This window comes from Asparagus officinalis, chromosome 9, assembly GCF_001876935.1.
Source record: "Asparagus officinalis chromosome 9, Aspof.V1, whole genome shotgun sequence".
NCBI lineage: Eukaryota > Viridiplantae > Streptophyta > Magnoliopsida > Asparagales > Asparagaceae > Asparagus > Asparagus officinalis.
This window is the reverse complement of record NC_033802.1, coordinates 63461723-63472800: the sequence shown is the minus strand read 5'-3', so window position 1 is coordinate 63472800 and position 11078 is coordinate 63461723. Positions and strand designations below refer to the sequence as shown.

The window sequence follows — 11078 nt, the reverse complement described above, 5'->3', positions numbered from 1 at the left end:
AGAAGAGGAAGAGGAGGGAAGAGAGAGGGGAGAGAAGGAGAAGGAGGAGAAGAAGAAGAGGGGAATGGGTAAATTTGGAAAGTTGTTCCTGGGAGAGTGTGAGGGGGCTGAAACACAAGGGAAAAACTATGGGGAGCTGGGCCACATCCCTTTATTTTTTTTGTTTGTCTTTTATCTCTCTTTATTGGGAGTTGGAATGATGGACTTGGACCAGGAACTCAGAACTAGCATTTGGGCTTTGTGTAAGAGCCCTTTTAACAAGTTAAATATTACGATCTTCCATGAAGATCTACTGGCACTTTGTTGCCCATAAAGCGTACACGACATAAAGATGCGAGAGCATCAGTTTGTTTATTTTTATAAAAATGAGGGTGTTTATATTGATTCTTATTAATATTTGCTCATTTCCGTTACTTTTTGCAAGTGCGAGAGTGCTACATTTGTTTTTTTTTTAATGCAAAGCCATTTTCTGCATTTTTGAAACCCCGTGAGCTGCAAGTGTATGACATGTGAGCCCCCTACTAGTCACATCGGTATGGGGCTCACATGTCATACACTTGCAGCTCACGGGGAGAGGTGAGCTGCCAGCTCATCTCCATTATTCTCATAATATGTGTGTGTGTGTGTGATTAATGAGTATCATTGTCAAGGAGGAGGATTCCCTCCGTAACAATGATATGACACAATCTCCACCATGTGAATTAAGTAGGAGAGAGAATTTCATTTGGCGTGGATTGTGCCACATCATTGTCAATGAAGGAGTCAAAATATCAGATACATTAACAGATAGCATCACTTTTAAAATCAACAGACTATGAACAGATAGCATCACTTCTAAAATCAACAGACTATCTTCAAGAAAAACAAAAGTATTTCAATCACGTCTTCCCAATTGAATTTGCTAAATGCTAAAATGAGAATTCAGGAATTACACAACTCTTTGGTTATGTTTTAAATTCACTCTTCAGACAGTTGCATCTAGGGTGGAAACGAATCGAATCTGAGCGAATAGTTTCTTGTTCGAATTCGAATTCAGCTCAAATAGCACAATTTGTATTCGTGTTCAAATTCGACTTGAATAATATTTAGAATTTGAATTCGCTTTGTTTAGTTATGTATGTGTTCGATAACTAATCGTGCATATTTGATTAACAATATTTGGTGGTTTTGATATCAAGTTATTCGTCAAATATTCTGTATCTATTTGCCAATTATTTGAAAATCAATACAAATGAAAAAAAACTCAGCAAACAAAGTATAATCTTTTATAACCTGAACCTGAGGCCAAAGAAAATGCAATAGAGTAGTTTAATACACGTTATGTGCTCAAAATTTACAAACAAAGCAGTTTCTTTCACAATATAAAATATAGTAAATAACTAGAAACATACACCTATAAAATAAAACAAGAAAAACATCGCTTCATAAACTTATCCAGTCTTCAGTTATCCATACAATTACCACAATCATACCTAGTTGATCAATACCACATTTCCACTTGCATAGCACAACAAAAACGTTCTCTAAACTAAAACTTTCTACACACCAAGATCTTAATTCAGACATGGACAAAATATCATAGTTTCCAAAAGTACATTGAAGGGATAACAAAAGTATTTCTCTAAGACTCCAAAATTCTCCCAATTTGCTCTTTTGGCCCTAATGCAATCTTCTTTGTTGATCAAATCCTGAAAATTGAAATCAATCACATGAAACTAAATAGGACATGTATAATAGAGGAAAGTTACATAATACTTGTAAAATATTAGTTAAAATAGAAAAATACTTTCATGCTACAGATTTCGTGAATATTACTAAAACCTGGCATTTATAAAACAAAAATGGACAAAAGAAAAATGCAACTAGCACCTTGAATCTTAGTAAAGAGGTAATAAAATCAGTTCACGCAGCAAGCATGCCAAGCAGCACTTTTTCATCATATATTAATCAAATGAATGAGCTTGCAATTATTTGGAGAAAATGCACAAAAGAAGAGGAAGTGGAAAATCTGAAATTCATGGAATTCTCAAGTGTAATCTTTCAATTATTTCAACATGATGCACAAAAGATCAATCTTTAGCAACTAGTTTAAGGAAAAATCAAGAAATAGATAAAAATTTATGGTTCATCTCACCTTTTGATGGAAGCTTGAAGATAGATCCAGAGCTCTCAAGAGAAACAACATGTTGATAACTACAAACCGTCGGAGAGGAAGAAAGTGTCAAGAGAGATCGTTAAGAGAGATAAAAGAAGCCGCCAGAGAGAGAACTTGAGAGAAAGAGCGTCAGAGAGGGATAGCATCACATTAGAGATGAAGAGGGAGCCGAAAGACAAGTTCGTCGGAGGAAGATGAGAGATCGTCAAAGGAAGAGAGTCGAATGAAAAGAGATTGGTCAGAGGTCGGCGATCCCCAAATTGGGACTTGGAATAGAAAGTGAGGAAGAAAACCCCAGCCTCTTAACTCATCAATGAAACACGTTTTAAGAACGTGTTATACATTTTCACGGATTTGCAAAATGAAAAATCCTTGGCTCATAAATCTTCTATAGAGTAGTTCAATATATCTTACTTCTATATCGGACCATATCTGAACATTTCACAGTTTATTTGAGCCCATAAACTGACTATCTTTTCCGCTAAATTATGTTCTTTAATATAGAATAATTAAATAAATATATCAAACACGTTTTAAGAACGAAGAGTATGGTTAAGCTGTATCTGACAGATGCTCTAAATAACAAAGGGTAAATTTCAAGAAATTACAATGAACTCCCCTGGAGTGTTTTACTTTTTTCAGAAAACTATTCTGCACTATTTTTGTTTCAATTTGTTATCATGAACTAATATTTTTTTTCAAAGACCTTCACGACATTAATAACAACTCTACAATCACCACCTGGTCTTTGAAAATATAATTATTTGCACAAAGGACCTCATCACAGTAAAGAAAATAGAACGTTTTGCAATGTCCATACCTTCATGTTCTCCAATTCTTTCCCCAAACACATTACAAAAGTTACTTTTATGTATGTATTTATTAACTCACTTCTCTCCTACGTTCCACTTCTTTCTCATCTTCTCTTACCATCTATGGTCTTAAATCATGGCCATGGATCCAAGCTTCATGACCATGCGCTCGACTCCACAGCACCAGACCGAAACTCAGTAGCTATAGGCTTGAGATCCATGGCCATGAGCTTGAGTTCCATGACCAATGAACTTGAGATTCACAAACATGAATTTCCACAATCATTAAGTCGAATGTCTTCAAGTTATGGTTATCACTGTTATTCTAACTTTGAATTTAGAAATAACATGAGTAAAAAAATAAATTTTGATTAAAATGAATACCAAGGCGCCATAAGCGAATCAGCTGCTCATGGCTCCCAATATTCAACATTAGAGGAATGTAAGGTTTTTAATAACTAAAGAGAAGCTACATAATAATTAAGTTGAATTGCAAGCAGAAGTAAAAAACTGAAGTAAATTTCAAAAAGTATGAAGCCCCAACAACTCAGAGAAACACGAACAGATATATACAACTCACTAATAGATGAGAGGGAGGATATTTTGGAATGAAACTATTCATATGTTGTTGAACCTAGGTACGGAAAAAGGACCATAAACGTGATTTATATAAGAGAAAATTAAGTCATCACAAATTTCTTGAACCCATTCTATTCAACTTAAATGCATCTTCTTAAAAATATGAGTATTAACTCACTGTAGATAGCAGATATGTTGATAGTTGAATGCAAAATCCAAGTAACGGGTTGAGCCTAACTACAAGCTAACAGAAAAAGAACCATGCAAAGACATATAACAAACATAGATAAGTAAACAAGAGGGGGGGGGAATGAAAGGTTTCACTAAAGAGCCAAAAAAGAATAATACCATGCCCATACCTACCTTTCATATTCTTGATCATAGCTCATTTTTCCAACTTGCAACTCATTAGCTTAGATTCCATTATGACTGAACTTGACCCTAAAGGATCCTCCAGAAGTGCATCCCCCAGCTTGGTCTCCAGTAATTTTAAGAGAAGGAATTCGATGTGAAAACCTTAACAGTTCTTTTCTTTTAAATGTCATAAACAGCCAAAAGCCTTCATGCAACTGCCTTCTGAATACATTATCATGCTTCTCTGCTCTAACCAAGGCTGCCACTGTAACACCTGCTTCCTGAGTGAAATCTGTCACAATCTCTACCAGCTTATATTGGACATTGGTACTAATATCAGAAATTGTCCAGTCAATATCCCAGTGATTGTAAATTGCCCAAATTTCACCTTTTCTAGGATATACTCCGAAGAAGAGTTTTGATGGCTGCTCATGAGCACACATCACTCTGTGTAACAGTAACTTTTTCTCAATACATGTGGATTGAGATGCTCTAAAAGTCCCACATGCCATAGGTAAATTTGATTCAACCCATTGCATCTCCTCATCAGTCACAGGATGAGGTTGTAATAGTGTCACATCTAACATTCCTCCTGAATTGAGAAACTTATCTATGCGAGCGTAAGAGAAAGGAAGTTTGTTTAGACTATTGCAGATTGCCCACACCTCACCTGGTTTAACGTCACTTTTTGACTTACTATCCTCAAAATCATGAAACTTGATATGATGAATTGTCTCATGTTCATCTGCTTCACATTCCATTCTTTCACTCACATGGACTTCTGCTGGGGAAATCTCACCAATGTTTGGTTCCCCTTCTCGCAAATTCTCTATTTCACTCACATGGACTTCTGCTGGGGAAATCTCACCAATGTTTGGTTCCCCTTCTCGCAAATTCTCTATGATAATCTGCTCTTGTTCTACTGATAAGCTTAGATTGCAATTTTCTGAGTCTTCATAGCTATTCTCTTGACTGGCCAGGCCAATAGATTTCCGCTGTTTATTGACAAAGTACTGGATAGCAGACCAACTTGACTGGACTTTTGGTATCTGCGCGAGAAAAGGATCATTGAAGGAATAGGGCTCATCATGTTTCAGTGGCACTAGAAAAGGATTCAATACAAAAGCTCCCCTAAAAAATTCATTACTGCATTTTTCATCAAATCCGTAAGATGGTATGTTGTGCGAGAACCTGTGGAATTCATTTACAGGAACCACGAACTCTACTCCACTTGCAAGATTGCTCCTTTTCTTGAAAAGGCCTTTGAATCCCTCAACTCTGCTTAAGTGTGCTACTGTTACATCTTTTCCTGTTGTGCCTACGATCACCACAATCTGATAATATAGTGCTCCTCTAGGATTGCAAGCCATTACCAGATTTCTGTCCGTGTAAATTCCCCAAACCTCGCCTTCCTTGGGATACATATCAATATTGTACACATCTCTACGTACATAGTTCATCTTCCGAGTAGACAGCCGATGAGAGAGAATAAGGTGTCTCTCACTTTCCACAGTTGCTACAGTAAACTTCCCACAAGCTATAGGTAACCCAGCTTCTTGCCATTTCTTCTCCTTGTAGCAGGTGAAAATAGGAACCAGCTCATGCTTTACTTTATGATACCTTTTCTTGTGCTGGTGATGGTACATTCTCTTGTGCTGGAGCTGAACATACTTTTGAGTTTTGAGGAACTCGACAGTCATGAGCATATGCAGCCCAAATTTCATAGCCAATGTCTCTATCGGCAGATGCCATTCGATCAAGCAGACCCAAGAAAAGATAATTGTCATTGATCTTGGGCGCAACACTAGTTTCAAAATCATCAACATAGAGGGGCAAGGATGAAGGATCTAACTCCAACAGATCATCCCCAGAAACTCTCATAAAAGGAACCTGGTGAGAGAACCGTTCTAGAACGAAATCTGGATGAACGTGGAACGCAGACTGATATCTCCTGAAGCGGTTGCCATTTACACCTGCGATTGAGACCAAATACACAAGCTTCATTCCCTTATTTTCGACAAAGTTCGTAAGAGCCTCTACCATCTGATATCTGAGCAAAGTTGGGCTCGGATCCCCGAACAATGTTTTAGCATTGCCTGCTCTAATGGCCCAAACCTCACCTTTCCTTGGCAATAGCTTTTTATAGTTCTGCGGCTTCTCAACCTTGTGCGACAAAGCAGGTATATCTTCGGGTTCGCAATACATGGAATAGAATGTTCCCCAAGCACTAGGAACACCACCACCACGCTGTAACCTCTCAAAATGATCACGATTTCTCAACTCACTGAGCTCGGCCGAGTGGATGTCCCCGCCGCTCCAAACAAACACATAGCTGCGAGGCATCCCAAACTCATCCCTTACAGCCCAAATCTCTTTTTGTTTCAGGACAAAAGACGCTCGGCGTTTCTCAAAATCAAAAGACGATGTAACAACATCTCTGCAACCATTAGAGGAAGACCCTACATTTTCTCTCTCAACCTTTAATCTTTTGGTCTTATTGTGGGCTACATCTGCCTTTGAATTAGATGGCGGCATGAAAGATTTCTTCTTTCCCGCCTAAATGAGAAGAAGGGCTTGCTAGGGTTCAAGGGTTTTACCCAAAAACAAATGCGTCTCAGGAAAACAATAACACTGGGGGAATAAATTAGAAAAATTACCAGTAATCCGCAGCTTGCCGAAAGATCTCGCTTTTAGATTATAAACTATCCGGATGGAGATTCAAAAGAGCATTCATTATTGGAAAAAACTAAGAAAATAATGAAAAATGGAAGAAAAAGCACCAGGGAAAAAAACCTTTTCCTCATGGGAGAAATTGGCGCCGTCCCTTGCTGCGTTAATCTAAGAAAAGGGAGAGGGAGATAGAGGGCTTTTCAATTAGGGCTTGTTTGGATTGAGGGGAATGAGGGTGAAGGGAAGTTAAGGAACCATTTACCTCCATTCACCTTGTTTGGGAACACTTAGGAGGTGAAGTTAATTCACCCTAGTTCTCATTTGTTCACCTCCTAATAGTATAAAAATTGTTACCCCCAAATTGGGGTGTAACCAAGGGGAAGGGAACTCTCTTCCCTTCCCTTCACTTCCCTTCACTCAGTTTCTCTTAACTTCCCTTCACCCCCTACAAATCCAAACAGGCCCTTAGGGAAAAATGTGTTCAACCCCCAAAAGCATGAACTTCGTGTGACAAGCCCTTTATATTTTGCCCAATATAGAATAGCCCCAAATACGCATAGTATTTGTGACGAGCCCCCAAGTACTCTTTTACAGAAAAAGCCTCACGGAAGTTACGATCTTGCCCCTCTGATGGGACTGAACTCGGTTAACGCTCCCCATCCTTATTCAAGTACTCTCCCTCTCTTTCTCTCTTCCACCGCTTCGTTGCCTCAGAAACTCTTGAACTTTCTAATTTCTCGTCGGTGTTCAACGGTTCTAGGGTTTTCACCGGAAAAATGTCATCCAGGGAAGGATCCGTTAAAGACTACGAAGTTGTTCACCGAGGCGAGTCGAAGGGCCAAGACGGTTCATCTAGGCTTGGCAGCGCGGAGAAATCTACTCAAACCCTAATGGAAATGCAAAAGCAGGCAATAGAATGTCGAGACCAGAAAAGAAGAACGGCAATGACTGGCCCCCCCCCCCCCCCCCCCCCAAAAAAAAAAAAAACAACAGTATGTACTATGTTATCCAGTATTTGGGAAATCGACCTAATCCTTCCTAAATTCAGTTCATCTAAAAAATGATAGGTTTTACCATAGTACTTTTAGTTCTAGTACTGTTAGTTCTAGTCTGAGTCCACATGAGTTCCAGATCGAGTCCAATGTTAGTTGTAGATTGAGTCTAATGTTAGTTCTAGACCTGAGTTCTAGATTGATTCCAATGTTAGTTCTAGACCTGAGTTGTAGATTATGTCAGTTCTAATATGAGTTCGTTAGTTCTATTGAAAATACAAATTCGAATTCTTTTTACAGGGAAAAAGTTGCTCTTACAGGTGCGGAAAAAAACTAAGGTTAACCGCCAATATCGGGGCCTATTGGGCCTTCATGAAGAGAATTGCCCCGAAGATACGACAGTGGCATAGGGATGCGTACGGCGGTTCTATATTTGAGCACTATATTATATTTGGTGCTCATGCGCCTGATCGGCCCACTCTTGAACTGCTGCTGAGCTATTTTGACAGCGATAATAACACATTTTCCATACCTGATTCAAAAAGTGGGTCTGTTAAAAATGTTAAATTTGATTTGCAATGGGTCCATAACCATACTAAATAGAGCGTTAGTTCTATTGTGCCTCGTGTTATTTCTCTTACCTTGCGTGTGATTTCTATACTAAATAGAGCGTTAGTTCTAGCGAGTGGGACCCGATTAACTGCGATGTTAGCTCTAGCGGGGGGAGGGCTCAACAACCACTATTTGCTGCGTTGGCTATAGCGAGGGGCTCGTTAGTTCTAGCCAGGCGTGTGTAAGTGAACTAACACGCAGCGCGATATTTCAATGGATTGGTGTGTGAGTTCTAACTTACCTAGGGCGGTTAGACTGAGCTGTTAGCTCTATTGTGCTGCGTATTAGACCTACGCCCTCCAGCGTTGATCTAGCCAATGGCATGTTAGTTCTATCGCACGTCGCGTTAGTTCTAAACTTTAGCGTGTTAGTTCTGGCTAGCGTCATGTTAGTTTTATTGTGATGGGTGTTTAGGGAGAAAGTTATTGATTTCATTGATGCTGAGTCCATTACAACTTCAAACGCTACAATAAACTCAAGAAAAATCAGTCTTTTTATAAGACTTTACACAATGAAAACAAAAAAAAATTAAAACTTTCTTCAAACAGCGCAACGAGTGTTTATCCTTCGTTGCTTGCGTGGGATCTTGGCCTGTGATGGGGACGTTAATATCCATGGACCACCAAACGATTAGATCAGGTCCGAAGCTCCATCGATTCGCGAAGGAATCAGGAAGTTCGAAGCAATTATCTCGGTAACGGTGAGATAATCACTCTTCTTAAGATTACCGCAACAGGGTAATCTTAAGGGAAGAATGCGAGAACTGCAGATCTGACGAACTCCTTCTTCGTGTGCTGAAGAACTCGAACGATCTTCTCTTCTCTTCTGAAATGCGTGCTCCTTTAGTCTTTAATTCTGCAGGGCTTCGTCGACGCTCGAGAATTCCAGATCCGTGAAAATGAATGCCCAAGGGATATATTTATCGGCTTGGGGCTGTATTTATAGGCTTCAGGAGCCCTGTGTTCGGATAAGAACCGCCGATTCACTCTTATCTTCGGTTATAACCACTTAACCTCATATCCAGATCGGTTGGATCAAATCTAGGTGGTTAATATCGAAAAACAGCTCAAAATAATCAAAAATAGCATTCTGAGGTCTGCGGATATCCCCCTGGGTGTCTCGGTCTGGTCGAGACACTCGTGAGTGTCTCGGGTATTTTAATCTTAACTTTCTCATATGACCTCCAAATGACCTGATTCCCGATGCGTTGAAAATCTGATAAAGAGATCCATAACTTTCATGTTTTGAGTTTCTTTAGATTTGAAACGAGTCATGGCCAAAATCGTCATTCTTCACCGATACAACAACAATGCCTCGGAATTCTGAGGTAGTTTGTACTATCTTTGGTAATTTGGCTTTACATTTCTCATATGATTTCAGAATGAATTGATCAAAGATGCATTAGAAAGCTAACAAGGATATCTACAACTTTTATGTTTTGAGTTTTTTCAGATTCGAAGCGAATAATAGTAAAAACAGCTCCATAAGGTCCGAGATACTTGTGAGTATCTCGGGTATTTTGGCCCTAACTTCCTCATATGACCTCCAAATGACCTGATTCCAGATGCATTGGAAAAATGACAAAGAAATCTACAACTTTCATGTTTTGAGTTTCTTTAGATTCAAAGCAAATCATAGTAAAAATAGTTTTATAAGGTCCAAGACACTTGTGAGTGTCTCGGCCTGGCCGAGACACTCTTGGGTGTCTTAGCGAGGTCCGGAACGTGGTTTCGCGCGCTCTGTCCTGTTTCCGTCGTATCTTCACCGTCCGTACTCGGAATCGTGCGATTCAAGATGCATCGGAAAGCCGTCGAGAAGATCTACAAACTCTCATGATTGAATCATATGTGGAGTGAATGAGACACGAGAGGCGCTGTGCCTTTCGTAAGCAACACGGGGCTCCTGATCAGCTCGTGTTTCCGTTATTCCAAAGTTTCGTTGCTTAGCATAGCCCGTCGACTCACTTCATGTGTTTATCATCATCAAATGAGATTTTGTGACTCGAATAGCGACATTCATCGTCTTCTTTCTGTTTCGAGCCGCGTGCGGGGACCTATAGGCAATTTTAGACGCCTACAATAAGGGTTAGTTCTATTGTGCCTCGTGTTATTTCTCTTACCTTGCGTGTGATTTCTATACTAAATAGAGCGTTAGTTCTAGTGAGGGGAACCCGATTAACTTCGATGTTAGCTCTAGCGAGGGGGGGGGCTTGACAACCACTATTTAGCGCGTTAGCTCTAGCGAGAGGCTCATTAGTTCTAGCCAGGCGTGTGTAAGTGAACTAACACGTAGCGCTATATTTCAATGGATTGGTGTGTGAGTTCTAACTTACCTAGAGCGGTTAGACTGAGCTGTTATCTCTATTGTGCTACGTGTTAGACCTACGCCCTCCAGCGTTGATCTAGCCAATGGCGTGTTAGTTCTATCGCACGTGTTAAATTTGATTTGCAATGGGTCCATAACCATACTAAATAGAGCGTTAGTTCTATTGTGCCTCGTGTTATTTCTCTTACCTTGCGTGTGATTTCTATACTAAATAGAGCGTTAGTTCTAGCGAGGGGGACCCGATTAACTGGGATGTTAGCTCTAGCGAGGGGGGCTCGACAACCACTATTTAGCGTGTTAGCTCTAGCGAGGGGCTCGTTAGTTCTAGCCAGGCGTGTGTAAGTGAACTAACATGCAGCACGATATTTCAATGGATTGGTGTGTGAGTTCTAACTTACCTAGAGCGGTTAGACTGAGCTGTTAGCTCTATTGTGTTGCATGTTAGTCCTACGCCCTCCAGCGTCAGATCTAGCTAATGGCGTGTTAGTTCTATCGCACATCACGTTAGTTCTATTGTGCTGTGTGTTAGTTCTATTGTGCCTCGTGTTAGTTCTATTATGTATCATGTTAGTTCTAACT

General features: G+C 39.8%; 1 protein-coding gene across 4 annotated transcripts in view; it reads right to left on the bottom strand.

Moving 5' to 3' along the window:
- Nucleotides 1402-11078, bottom strand: part of LOC109824477 — a 28241-nt gene continuing 18564 nt past the window's right edge. For all 4 annotated transcript variants that reach the window (XM_020391081.1, XM_020391082.1, XM_020391084.1 and 1 more), the window contains 2 exons: nucleotides 3910-4699; nucleotides 1402-1688 (listed from right to left, as the gene is read on the bottom strand). In XM_020391081.1, coding sequence (XP_020246670.1) covers nucleotides 3960-4699 — 740 coding nt within the window. In that variant the 3' untranslated portion in view covers nucleotides 1402-1688; nucleotides 3910-3959. The remainder of the gene's footprint in view (nucleotides 1689-3909; nucleotides 4700-11078) is intronic.